The sequence below is a fragment of the Stegastes partitus genome, unplaced genomic scaffold (assembly GCF_000690725.1).
Source record: "Stegastes partitus isolate 25-593 unplaced genomic scaffold, Stegastes_partitus-1.0.2 Scaffold660, whole genome shotgun sequence".
In the NCBI taxonomy this organism is placed as follows: domain Eukaryota; kingdom Metazoa; phylum Chordata; class Actinopteri; family Pomacentridae; genus Stegastes; species Stegastes partitus.
In genome coordinates this window covers 102,337-115,902 of record NW_007578391.1, presented here as the reverse complement: position 1 = coordinate 115,902, position 13,566 = coordinate 102,337, and the positions used below count along the sequence as shown (strand labels likewise).

General features: G+C 44.3%; 2 protein-coding genes across 4 annotated transcripts in view; both read left to right on the top strand.

The window, feature by feature from the left end:
- Positions 1 to 310: 310 nt before the first annotated feature.
- lin7b (lin-7 homolog B (C. elegans)) lies at positions 311 to 5,597 on the top strand. The gene is made up of 6 exons (XM_008290237.1): positions 311 to 383; positions 1,578 to 1,696; positions 2,243 to 2,314; positions 2,946 to 3,155; positions 3,233 to 3,396; positions 5,049 to 5,597. The coding sequence occupies exons 1-6, from the start codon at positions 311 to 313 to the stop codon at positions 5,068 to 5,070; spliced, it is 660 nt and encodes a 219-aa protein (XP_008288459.1). The 3' UTR covers positions 5,071 to 5,597.
- A 1,048-nt stretch (positions 5,598 to 6,645) lies between these two features.
- Positions 6,646 to 13,566, top strand: part of rcn3 (reticulocalbin 3, EF-hand calcium binding domain) — an 8,890-nt gene continuing 1,969 nt past the window's right edge. Inside the window, exons 1-8 of one of the 3 annotated variants that reach the window (XM_008290212.1) lie at positions 6,646 to 6,698; positions 8,436 to 8,687; positions 9,127 to 9,320; positions 9,678 to 9,850; positions 10,053 to 10,113; positions 10,201 to 10,295; positions 10,551 to 10,658; positions 11,465 to 11,994. In XM_008290212.1, the coding sequence (XP_008288434.1) occupies positions 8,470 to 8,687; positions 9,127 to 9,320; positions 9,678 to 9,850; positions 10,053 to 10,113; positions 10,201 to 10,295; positions 10,551 to 10,658; positions 11,465 to 11,572 (957 nt within the window). In that variant the 5' untranslated portion in view covers positions 6,646 to 6,698; positions 8,436 to 8,469 and the 3' untranslated portion in view covers positions 11,573 to 11,994. Of the gene's footprint in view, positions 6,699 to 8,279; positions 8,688 to 9,126; positions 9,321 to 9,677; positions 9,851 to 10,052; positions 10,114 to 10,200; positions 10,296 to 10,550; positions 10,659 to 11,464; positions 11,995 to 13,566 lie in introns of those variants that run through there. The other 2 variants (XM_008290211.1, XM_008290213.1) reach the window with 2 other exon arrangements.

Here is a 13,566-nt window from a genome sequence, read left to right as displayed (position 1 = left end):
AATTCCTCCAGAGGATCAACTTCAACCTGATTGGAAATTCTCATAATAAATAAATTAATAAATGTGTACTCGGCGTGCGTCTGATTCACTGGACTGTGCACGTAAAGGAAGCTGAGCTGCGAGAAGCTGCTGCGTCAGGTGGAGCCTCCCGGTTCTCCATCCGGTTCTCCATCCCGCTCAGCCTCCATCCGGTCCTCCATCCCAGCAGCCTCCATCCTCACCGACCGCCGGAGAACATGGAGGCCGCCGCGCACTGAAGCGGGCTTTCGTGTCGGAGCGTGAAGATCGCAGCTCGGAGCAGCTCACCATGATGTCGTCCTACTACCACCCGGCCAAGGAGGCGGACATGGCGGCCATGACGGAGCCGCTGTGCCTGGAGAGAGGTAGGACCAGGCCGCTGCGCTTTCTAGGACACTGGTCGATAAACGACGGCTCGTTGTTCTAATGGACTCATTTAGAACATTAAGGAACGTGTGTGTTCGCGGCCACGCCTCCTCACGCGCACGGGCTCAGAGGGCACGTCATTAGCAGTGGAATGGACGGATGGATGGGTGAGTGATCAAAGGGTGGATGCATGAACGATGGATGGTGAATGATTTAATGGACGAGTGACTGGATGAATGAACAGATGGATGTATGGATGGACAGACGATTGAATGAATGGATGGATGGATGGATGATGGATAGATGATTGAATGGATGAGTGATTGACTAGATGGATGATTGAATAAATGATGGATGCATGAATGAATGGATGAATAACTGAATGGATGGGTGAATAGATGAATGAGTGATGGGGTGGATGAATGTATGATTGAATGGATGGATGGATGAATGGCTGGATAGATGAATGTGTGAATGGACGATTGAATGAATGGATGAATTCAGACTGTTCCGGCTGTTGAGGCTGAAGCTGCTGATGTTCTCTGATGTTCTCTGATTCTGGACTGATTCTGATCAAACACCAAGCAGTTCAAACATGTTATGATTTTTATTTCTGATCCAAAACCTTAAGATTTAATAGTGTTAATTAATTAACACTTAATGTTCTGTCCAACACCAGACTGAGTGTCTCAGGTGAGTGTTGGACAGAACTTTAAAGCTGTTCACAGGTAAATGTGTGGCTCCGCCTCTCAGCCCACATCAGGTCCTGCAGGGCCACCTGGGGAGACTCCGGACTAATCTGGTGCCCCTCACCTGGACCTTCCTGCTCCAACCACATCACATCAGCCCATATTAATTGTTATATTATGATCATAAATTATTCAGCTGTGTGTCGCCTCTTTTATGTCACTGGTGGGGAAAAAACTCCACGGTGGACACACCTGTGCATCCTCACTCAGAGCTCCTTCTCCATTTATGAACTCAGACGTCTTTTGTTGTGATGCACCAAGACTGATTTCTGGGTCACAGCCGGAGGACGGAGGAGGCTGAGATCAGGTGGTCCAAATGAAACTCAAAGCAGGAGTATAAATGAGAGAGGAGTGAGCAGAGAAAGCAAACAGCTGATCAGGGGGTTTTAAAGCTTTAGACACCGGTAACCTGTTGTTGGATCGCTCAGAGTGTGTCTGGGTCAGATGTGTGCAGGGTGATCGAGCTGCTGGACCGACTGCAGCGGACCGGTGAGCTGCCTCCTCCCAAGCTTCAGGCCCTGCAGAGAGTCCTGCAAAGTAAATTCTGCGCCGCCATCAGAGAGGTACGGGGGATGGGTTGTGCTGGTTTATAGGCAGCGTATCATAAGAGTGTGCGCGTTACGGCATCTTCATTTGGTCATTTTACCTGTAAAATCTAACCGAGAGCACATTCTAAACAAGCTCCGGGCTAAAGCTAGAGGATGTGTTCAGGTTCTGATCCGCTTTCACCAATCCTGCTGGATGACCTTTTGCTGTTTCTGTTCATTCGGTTTCATGTCAGTGGTGAAAAGGACCCCAGCAACACGTGACACTCATTTGAATACATTATTGATTGATGTTAGTGAACAATAACCAAAATGATTAAAAAAATAAACCACTAGTGAACTGTGTCCTAGCCTCACTTCTGATCTCACCTTGTTTCCTAGAGTGTAGACAAATACTTCACCTGTTTAAGATCAGTGAAAACATTAAAGTACTGATGACACAGTCCAGTTCATCGTGATTTAGTTAATTAAAAGTTTAAAGCTTCAGTCTGGGGTGTTTATGATGTTGTATGTCACCTGTGCATCAGTTCATCTCTGGTCTGACTTACCTGTGTTCCGTTGCAGGTATACGAGCAGCTGTACGACACTCTGGACATTGTCGGGGGACCAGAGGTGCGAGCTCAGGCCACAGCCAAGGTACCGTCAGGAGAGTCGCTGAACCTCAGTGTTACACAGGAGGAATGTTTTAATCGCACAGAGACCAGTTTAGGTTTCGGGCCTCTCCAGTGTGAGACTCAACCAGTCACGCCAGCATCCTGACTGGTCTGAAACAGCTGAGACGTGACAGAGCTTCACCAGCTGTTAAACACACACACACTGCACTACAACTCTTACAGTCATCGATGTATAAATCTAGACCACAGTTCCTGCTTTAAACACATTTAAAAGCATCAGAGTGTTCGTCCACTACAATGCAGCGTAGTGTAGTTTGAATGTGGGCTGCCGTGTGTCGCTTAAATGACAACAAAGTTCATCTAGCTAAATTATTGAGATGTTTAAAAGGAAATGTTCATATTTTTAAGTTTGAGTTTAAACAACAGTCACCTTTACCTAACTTTAGATAATAACAACATAAAAACACATTTCTCTAACTGCAGCAACAGCAACAGGTTTCCTACTGTTCCAGGTGAGGGGTCGGACAGGTGTGGGAGGGGGAGGAGGAGGAGGAGGAGGTACCCACATGTAGATGTTATAGTCCACTCCCGCCAGAACATCTCACCTGTTTGTTCCCGTGCTCTGCTGACCAGCTGCTTTCCCTCCCGACTAGGCCACAGTGGCAGCGTTTGCAGCCAGCGAGGGTCACGCTCACCCCCGGGTGGTGGAGCTGCCGAAGACCGAGGAGGGTCTGGGCTTTAACATAATGGGAGGCAAAGAGCAGAACTCCCCCATCTACATCTCCAGAGTTATCCCAGGAGGAGTGGCCGACCGCCAGGGAGGCCTGAAGAGAGGAGACCAGCTGCTGTCTGTCAACGGGGTGGTGAGAAGCTGCACATTCATCCAGTTTGTTTCCTGCCTGTCTCTGAACACCCGTAGACACCGAATGTGTGTGTGCAGAGCGTGGAGGGGGAGCACCACGAGAAGGCCGTGGAGCTGCTGAAGGCGGCCCAGAGCTCCGTGAAGCTGGTGGTCCGCTACACCCCGAAGGTCCTGGAGGAGATGGAGGCTCGGTTTGAGAAGATGAGGAGCGCTCGGAGGCGACAGCAGCACACCAGCTACTCGTGAGGCTTTTCATTACTGCTGCTTTCACCACTGTTACTAATACATGTACAACAGGAGGCGGGGCAAAACATCACGTCACAGTAATCACATTACTTCTAAGTACTTAAACACTACTTTATTGGCTCTGATGTAAAAATATAAACTAACAGTTTAGATTTCCTGTATTAAAATTCAGGCCCCACAGCAGGAATTTAATGCACCAAAAGTCAGTCCTTCGTGTGTCCACTTCTATTTCTGATGACAGACTTGTTCCTCCTCAGCACAGAGGAGACCAGAGTTCACTAAACTCTGTTCTCACATGTTCTCACACACTGTTTGTTTTGCTTTACCTTTCTCAAAATGGTTCTGTTGGATTCAGGTCAGGACACACGCTTGGCCACATCACAGTTCTTACTTTATGTAAACACGGTGTCCATAGAGGTTGACATTATCTAATATTCTTCACACTGAGCTTTACAGAAACTCTGATTTTCAGAATAAAACCTGTTCCCAGGTTGCTTTTCACTGCTACATTGTGCTACTTGTGTTTTAGCGTCTTTTTATGAGAGTGACCACTGCAGCTCTGATTAGTGCTACTATGGCTCCTTCCATACCTGCAGGCACTGTGGTTCATTGGTCTTAAGTTGCTCAGTGATTTTCCTGGATCTATCTCCATCTATGTGAAGTCTCACGCTCAGATTTTTCACTTCCTCTTTCAATTGTTGTCCATGTGGAGCCATGATGCAGACATGCAGATAGACACAGTGCGTAGGTCCAAAACTGAGAAAGTTCTACTGTTCACAGTTCATTTTAGAACCATGTTCATACAGTTAGACTGACTGGAAATCACAGGTGGACTCAGTTTAGGTCCACCGATCACAGCTGGATGCCCTTTCTTTCAGTTTCTACTTTTGCATCTTTGATTTAGTCTTCATGTGGTGGTTGTTTTTGATTTTTCATGAGTGGAATCAGGGCTGCAAGGTGGCTCGGTGGTTAGCACCGTTGCCTCACAGCAAGAAGGTCGCCAGTTGGCTTCCCGATGAGGACACCTGGGATCTTTCTGCGTGGAGTCTCCATGTTCTCCCCGTGCAGCGTGGGTTCTCTCCGGGTTCTCTGGCTTCCTCCCACAGTCCAGAAACATGTTGAGGTTAATTGGTGATTGTAAATTGTCCGTAGGTGTGAATGTGAGTGTGCTTGGTTGTCTGTCTCTAAGTGTAGCCCTGTGATAGACTGGTTACCTGTCCAGGTGAACCTGCCTTCACCCTGAGTCAGCTGGGATAGACTCCAGCCCCCCATGACCCTGGTGAGGATTAGGTGGTGTATAGAGGATGGATGGATGGATGGATGAGCGGAATTACCTTCATGTCAAACTTGGAAATAATGCAGGTGCTGTGAAGTGATGTAATTTTAAACTATTTGGCATCTAAGTGATACTGCAGAGAGCTTCAACCTTCCACTTCCTGAACGTTCATTAACACAGTAAGACCGCTGTGCAGCTTTAACTGTGATCCCGAGCAGACAGTGCATCAATGAATGGGTGAATGGACCTTCTCATTCATCTGTGGGAAAGTTTTCACAAAATGTTCCAACATCTGATGCAGCCACGGCTGACGACAAACAGAGCAGGAGTGTGTTGTCGTGTTTATCAGTGTGACTGTGTGTGTTGCTGCAGGTCTCTGGAGTCCAGGGGATAATAATGTGATACCTCCATCCACCTCATCGTCCAGCCCTCCTGACTCTTCTGTTCCAGTGGGAGGCAAGAACGTAGATGGAAGCAAAAAACCAAAGTAGCCTACCAACAGCTGTTACTGAGCTTCTTCGTGGAGCCGACGCTGCAGTTTAGGGTTTTCTCTCCTCCCTCGTTTCCTATTTCGTAGAAAAATGGTGAGAAAGCGTGCTGTCAGATCATGGCTGTAACCTTCTCCCCACAGTGAAGTCATCCTGTTGCATAAACGATTCTTCTTAGTGTGTGGCTTAACTAGAACCTATATTCTCCACGTCTGCATCTCATATAGTGACCTGCAGAGTCCACAGTCTGCAGTCGACCTCGTTCCTCCATCAGATATCCCAGCTACAGGGCTAACAGTTAGCATCGTGGAAACCTGCCCTTCTATTACCGGCTGTGTCACCTTAGGTCAGGTTCTAAAATATTTTCTATTTATTTACGTGTGTATTCATTTGTTTGCATAATTGTCCATAAATAAAGTCTGTGTAAAATCAATATTGTCTGATATTCTGCTGCAATAAAGGGACGTTTCATTTCCAGTGATGTCCTTGTGATGTAATCTGGACTCCATCGTTCACTCTTCTGTCCCTGCCCGCCTCAACGGGTCGCACTGAAGGTGGAGAGGGTTCGTCGTGCTGGAGTTTTATAACTCAGTGTTAGCATGGAGATGTGTTCAGGCCAGAAGGCCAATTAAACAGGAAGCTTGATTGAACAATTACAGTTACAACAATTTACATTTTGATGGTAAAACATTGAAATTCCCCATTAAACCACAGCAACAGCATCCAATTAAAAGTCACAATTCTGAAAACTTTGCATCACAGAGATGTTAAAAGTCTCTCTGGTGAGTTGACTGGAGGGAGTTTGTTAAAGTATGAGGGCGGTAAGACAAATTAAAACCAAATTGTTTGGCTCTGAGAGGCTTTTTTGTGACTTTGTGATGTTGCACGTAGCAACCAAATCTGATTAAACGTACTTGTTGAAAGTTTAGTCGCGACGGAGCAATTTTAACACACATACGACATTTACTTGTGACATAAATGTTTGCAGTTTATGGTGTTACCGGGTATAATAGGTGGTACTGTTGGTTGGTGTGTCTCACGTCCTGGTTCACTGTGATTAGTTATATTTTAATTATAACTATTGATAGTTATTATAGGATTTATGGGTGCCAAACTGCCTTACATGTATTGAATTGTCCCTTTGCAGCTGTTTGAACATCTGTACTGGTGACACTGAGGTAAAATGAGGCAGACACGTCAACAGCTTCAGTTTACTTTTCAGTTTCTCAGTTTTACTTTGAGTACTTTTCAGGTGAACCTTCACCCGCTGCGGCTAAAATCTGTCAGTGGATGAATTCTTTTCAGATTTAATGGGAACGTTACACTTCTATAATGAAATGGTGACAACGTGGCGGTTGGCAGCCAATAGGAGCGCAGTGTGGGGAGTTTTACTACAGCTTCTCTCTTCCTATTGGTCAGACTCTGCTGCGGGGCGCCTCTGATTGGACAGTTGTGTAGCAAGTCCCGCCTCTGAGCCTCCCATTATTTAAAGCAGCGGAGTGCCAACGCGGACTGAAGGAGGAGGACAGATCTGGTAAGGAGCTGCTCACTTCATCTATTTAAGAAGTTTAACAGAGTTCAGAGGCGGAAACTCCCAAAACTCTGTTAAATGGGCGTTTTAAAAGTGTTTTTAATGATGTTTAATGAAGGGTTAGGGAAGCTGCTGTGGAGCTGATCATCTGGTGTGTGTTTTGGTGCTGATCAGGGGTCAGATATCTGGGAACATGTTGGTGGTTGTAGATCACTTTTCACACTAATCCTGGACTTGATCTGCTTTCAGAGGAATTAATGTCTTAGTCTGGGTCATATGTGGCCTTTGGTTCTGGTCTCTGAACAGTTTAACCTGATAAGTTATTTCAGAGTTGATTGAATATAAATTATGAGACACTGAGACTCTGCAGAGTTCTTCAGCTGTTGTTCCACGTTAATATCACAGAACCAGAGGTTCTCCGACGCTGAGCGGTACAGTAATTTGCTGAAGAACCTTTCAAACAGTCCAGGATAGATTTTTAAGGGCTTTGCTGTTTGATTTTTGCTCCCCATCCTGTGGAGGGTTGTGGGGGGTACACCTGGACAGGTGACCGGTCCATCACAGAGACACTGACCACCGTGCATGCTCACCCTCACACCTACAGCCACTTCAGGCTACTGTGCTCGTCTCCGACAAGGAGAACCAGCAGCAGCATGAAGCAGATCTGAAGGAGCTTCAGTCACAGTAGACCGTTGCTCTGCTTCTGCTTTAGTTTACAAAAAACCTCCAAAAAACAGGAAATGTGGATCTGTGGTTATCCATCAGACAGTCGGCTTCATCCTCAGATGCCCTGAAGACTGAAGAAGTTATTCTTTGTGCTATAAGCTCCAGCTGGACTTGAAGCCTGTTGATTGAAGTTGTGGAAAGTCTCCTGATTGCTGTCGACTTATCTAAATGTTTACAAGTAAATGTTCACGCCGTTGTTGCTCTCAATCAAATCTTCTGAGCACTTTTACAGTTTAACAGTTTCTACTGAAGAGCTGCAGCGGCTGGCTTTAAAGGTTGAGGGTGTTGAAGGAGTCTCCACTCCAGATTCATGTCAGCATTAGAGCTGCTGAGACAACATTCAGTTCAACACTCTGACCTCAAGGAGGCGCTGTAGGCTTCAGTCACTCAGCTGTGAATCCACTTAGAGTAATTACATTATTCACGGTAATTACTCTGAGCGAGCCTTTCTGTATTAGTATCTGATCATTGTCTTTATTAATTATTTCTACTGAAATATTGCATCATGAATCCAAAATGGTTGATGATCTGCTTAAACTTGTTTTAGTTTTTATTCTTTTTACTTTGCCAGTGAGACAATATGCAGGAGTCGTGAAATGTTGCTGCTGGAAAGGTTCATCCATCTTCACACAACCACAAAAATATGATCTTAATAACTGTAGTGAAGGAAATACTGTAATCAAAGTTTAGTCCAGATGGCTTTTAGCATTTTTTTAGTGTGTAAATGAAAAGTGTCATGTATTACTGGTTATATCCGGCTCAGAAGGGCCCAGTTTGGTGAATATAATTAATTCAAATGTGGTGTAAATATTAACTGATGCCGTGTAAAAACAAAACTCTAAGTTACTGTACAACATGTCAGTAATAAACTATGGAGGCTTCATCTATTAGCTAAAATGTGGTTTTCAATAAAAATGATTTGCTATTAAAAAATGTCACCCAGTTAATGAATCATCGATGCATAAAAGAGATTAAATGGTTTTCACTGGTAAACTGTGTGTTCTTCCTCCACAGCTTGTTTCTTCTCTGCAGCCCTCGAAGGTCCGTCATGATGCTGCTGACTTCTCTGGTTCCGTTCTGCCTCCTGGCCGCTGCCGCCGTCGCCGTTCCCGCTCAGGAGAAGCGAATCCATCACCAGGCGGATCTGAGCGACCACGCCCACGACGATGCTCACGGCTACAAGTACGACCACGAGGCCTTTCTGGGAAAGGAGGAGGCCAAGACGTTCGACCAGCTGAGCCCTGAGGAGAGCAAAGCCAGACTAGCGTAAGTGTTCAACCTGCAGCCTCAGTAGAGTTTTCTGCACATCAACAACATGCAGCTGCTACTTACAAACATCAGAACCTTTAGAGGGTAACTCATGTTTGTCTTGTCGTCTGAGCTGATTTGAAGGACTGTGAAGGATCGAACAGCTGCTGCAATAAAACATAAAACCTACAACAAAACCAAGTGTGATACTTCAAGAATCATGTGTTCAACAGAATCTAAATAACTGTGATGAATGCACGACCCACAAACAACTGCACATGAATTCTATTTATGGAAAGTTTTGCAATATTCTGCTCGATGCAGATTGTATTACTGTAGTTTGTGAAGAAAACCTGTTTAACGTGATGTCTGTTTACATGGACAGCTGAAGACTGAGAGGAGAAAACCAGCCTTTCTGACCTCATAGTTCTGATCCTGGTCTGATCTCTTTCTGCAGGAAGATCGTGGATCGCATCGACACGGACAAGGACGGCTACATCAGCCACGCTGAGCTGCACTACTGGATCAAGCACCGGCAGAGGAGGTACATCGAGGAGAACGTGAACAAACACTGGCACGACTACGACAAGAACCAGGATGGCAAAATCGGCTGGGAGGAGTATAAAAACACCACCTACGGCTACTACCTGGGTAATTCTGTGTGTTAAAGAACAACTTCTCAGCTGTTAGTTTACATCTTCCTCACGTGTTCTTGTTTATTTTCCTCCTTGAAAGTGATTTTTAATGTTTAAAATTAAAGCAGCTAATAGGTTTACATCCAGCGTCTCCTATCGGGCTGCGTTTTCAAGCTTCACTGAGAACTGAACCAGTTAAACTAATGTTCTGACGCCGGCCCGTCTGTTCTGATCAGACACCACAAAGGTCCTTTTTTGTATTTTTTTAGAAACAGCTGTGTGTCTATTTCACCTCTAGACTTGACCGCTCAGACATATTGCAGGTAAAAGCAGAAGAAAGCTCAGACTGCTGAAAGCTGAAGCTTCTCTCCAGGTGAGGAGTTTGACGACATCGAGGACAAGGCCACCTACAAGGCCATGCTGACCCGGGACGAGAGGCGCTTCAAGGGGGCCGACCGGGATGCTGATGGCATCGCCACGCGTGAGGAGTTCACCGCCTTCCTTCACCCCGAGGAGTACGATCACATGAGAGATGTGATAGTGCAGGTAGAGGCTGGGCTCTAGCGGGAACACTAGTAATGCAGCTCTGTGAACACTGAATGGACTAAAAACAATGATTCACAGAATGACTTTTCCCATCAACAGCAATGACACAGTTCATACGTTTACATCATATACAGTTCTATTATCATCTACAGCTGATACGGTGAAATGCTGCACGTTTGAACTGAATGTTTTTCTCATTTAGGAAACTATGGAAGACATCGACAAGAACCGAGACGGAAAGGTCGACCTGAGTGAATACATCGGTAGGATCCTCACAGTTTCTCTCCCTCGGCTGGCTCTACGCTGGAGGTGATCTGTACCTGAATGTGTGTTTGGCTGCTGCTCCACAGGTGACATGTACACACCTGAAGGGGACGGAGAACCTGAGCCCGACTGGGTCGTTACCGAGAGGAAACATTTCTACGAGTTCAGAGACACCAACAAGGTAAAAGCTGCTCAGGTTATTTCGAATGTGAGAGTTTAATCCTTCCTCAGCGACACAAGGTTGCTCATTGTGTTTTAAAACACGCGCGACACAACACCTGAGAGGTTCCAGGTGTGCAGAGCTCATACAGATGTGAAGTTACCAGCTGGTTCCTGTAGTCAACATGTTAAATGTAAAATCCTGATGAGTGTTTACAGCAGAGGAACAAACGCTGATCTGCTGCTCAGACTCCTTTATTGCCTTTGCATTGGGCAGGACGGCTACATGGACGCTGCTGAAGTGGCTAACTGGATCCTGCCAGGAGAAGTTGATCACGCCGACAACGAAGCCAAACACTTGATCCACGAGACCGACACCAACAAGGTACTCATGTCACTCAGACACAGCACAGGACAGAAACGAGCAGAACATCCCAACAGGCAGCTTTGTGTTTAGAGCTGCTGGTTTTCTAACGCTGTCAAAATAGAACGTGTTTGATTGATGAGCCATGCTACAGGAAAAATCCAAAGTGTTAGAAAGAAAACAAAAAAGAGTGCTAGATATTGTAAAGTGTCTATAAATGCACAACACGAACTGAAACTGTAGCAGCAAAAGTTGGAGATCAAACCTCCAACTACCAACCGATGAGCCGCCTCTGTTTGGAAATGAGTTTGTTTTTTGTTTTTTTTAAATAGATGAAACTTTATCTTGGTGGTAATTTAACAGAAGACAAACACGCTGTTGTGACAGTAAGAAAAATAGAGAATTACTCAGTTTGGTCGGGAGCTAGATGTGCTGCGACCAATGAACAGCCAACTGGTGACTAATTGCACTTTAACCAGAAACACAACATTAATATTAATTATCCTAAAAGACACAAACCAAAGGATGTTTTAAGCAAAATGCATGAAAACACAAACCCTAGAAGATGAAATATGAACTAATTAATGGAGACTGAAGTGAAACCTGCCAAACACTCGGCTGACATCACTTCTCTGTGCTGTTGGCTGTTTCTGTGGAAATGATTTGATTAATTGTGGGTTAATTAATAACTATCTTCTCTCTGTGTCTCTGTGTTTTTCATCACTCCTTCCTCCTCCTCCTCCTCCTCCTCCTCCTCCTCCTTCTTCTTCTTCTCCATCATAAATCAATAAACCACTATCGGATGGAATCTGGTGATCAATCAACAGGATGAGAAAATAACCAAGAAGGAGATTCTGGCAAACTGGAACATGTTTGTGGGCAGCCAAGCCACCAATTATGGCGAAGATTTAACGAAGAGACACGATGAGCTTTGATGATGTTCCACAAGAAGCTTAGTCGGGTTTCTGTATTGACAAGGGAGAATGGGGCTACAGCGGCCCTGGGGTTTGGGTGGGAGGTTCTGGCTCAGTCGCCCCCGTGTACACACATACTTGTGAATGCTGTCACATACTGTGTATGTGAGTACAGGTTACTGACAAACGTGTTTCATTTACATACTCTGATCTTCACTGAAAACATATTTTCTGTGCTACGGCGAACAATGCAAATCTTAAAACGCTCTGTGGATAATATTCAACATGCACTGACACCCAGCGGGATCGATGTTCGTCTGTCAGGTCCTGAAGGTGTGTGATCACGTCAACGTTAAAGGAAACCGTGTGTGTTGGTGATGTGGGAGCTCTGTTACAAACGTTTTGGGCTTTGAATATTAAAGTCTTGGGTTTTTTTTCTACGATTCGTGGTTGAAACTTTATTATGATGGTTAAATAGCTCCAGTTATGGACGACGAGTTGCTAGTTTTTAGGTATTACGTTTAGTTTCAAACTCAAAAGTCATCAGTTTTTGTTTTACACACATGAAAACTTTGGTTGTTGTAGCCGCTTTGAGCATCATCTTGGTTATTGTTAATGTCATTTTATATACATTTGCATTCATAAGAGATCAGGAAATGTCCGTAATATTTTGATACTGATTTTCTCAAACAAGAAAAAGTGGTGTTATTTTAAATGAAAGATTTTATATAGCACCTGGGAGAAGTTAAAAAATCCAAAACAATTTGTGAGTATAACAGCTGACGAAACCAGGACCACCTTTCTAGAATGAAAGTTGAATTTATTATAATAAATAGTTAAATAGATCATATTTATAAAACCGTCTCTGTTTATTAGATTATTCATAGCAACTGTGGACTTTGATATATAAAGGAAAATACACAAATAGAGCATCCGTACTGATGCTTTAGAAAAAAAGTGCTGTTTGTGTCCCACAGATATTTGATTTCATGCAAAGTTAAAAATAAACGGGGATCAATGAAGTGGATCTTATAAACCTGAGACTGCTGAGAGATTAAAAAGGGAGAAAATATCAGTTTTCTCAGCACCGACATCAGAAGCTGCAGTTTGTCCTCTCAAATGAAACCACACACTATTTACTACACAACCAACAACAACTGCTTCTGACTTAGCACAAGGGGTTCTGCACATGTGATGTCATCTCCTGCCAGGTGAGAGCGGAGCAGGTGAGTCCTCAGTGAGTGATCGTATAAACCTCTCAGTTAGGCCTCATGTGGTGTGATTTCAGGTCAGAGATGCTTTCTGTGATTCCATGGAAATGTCTTGTTTTTCTCTGATGACTGTTTGCGCCGTAAAAACCGTCACACCTGGAAACAGCAAATTCCAGCCACTAGAATTAGAATTATTTAGCATCTTTGGTCCATTGGTTTTTACTCTATTTATGTTTCTTAAAATCCAATTTGGCACCCCGAAGCTTAGATCATCTTCAGATGTTTAAGAATGATTTAATATGACTCAGATGCATTTAAAACTCACCTTCGCTGAAGCTCGTAAACTAGAAGTTTATATCCACTATTTACATCCATGACATATAACCTTTTTTTTTTTCTCACTGTCTGACATTAAATCAGACTAAACTTTCCTGTTTCAGGTCAGTCAGGATCACCAACATTATTTCTATTTGCTGAACAGCAGAATAATGAGAGAGAGTTTTTATGACTTTCTTCAAAATCAGAAGTTTACATCCTCTAAGATCCTTCAAACTATTTGGGAAAGCCCAGATGATGATGTCATGGCTTTGGAAGCTTCTGATTGGTTAACTGACAACATGTGAGTTAACTGGAGGCACACCTGTGGATGTATTTTAAGGCACACCTCAAACACGTTGCTTCCTTTTGTGACAACATGGAAAATCTAAAGAAATCAGCCAAGATATCAGGAAGAGAACTGTGGACCTCCACCAGTCTGGTTCATCCTTGGGTACAGTTTCCAGATGCCTGAAGGTTCCACGTTCA

Bases quoted from the DNA above. Each gene is read 5' to 3' on its own strand.
- lin7b (XM_008290237.1), top strand. From the start codon at position 311: ATGTCGTCCTACTACCACCCGGCCAAGGAGGCGGACATGGCGGCCATG. The intron at 1,697-2,242 runs GTACGGGGGATG...GTTCCGTTGCAG, and splicing joins TCTGCGCCGCCATCAGAGAG to GTATACGAGCAGCTGTACGA. The intron at 3,156-3,232 runs GTGAGAAGCTGC...GTGTGTGTGCAG, and splicing joins TGCTGTCTGTCAACGGGGTG to AGCGTGGAGGGGGAGCACCA.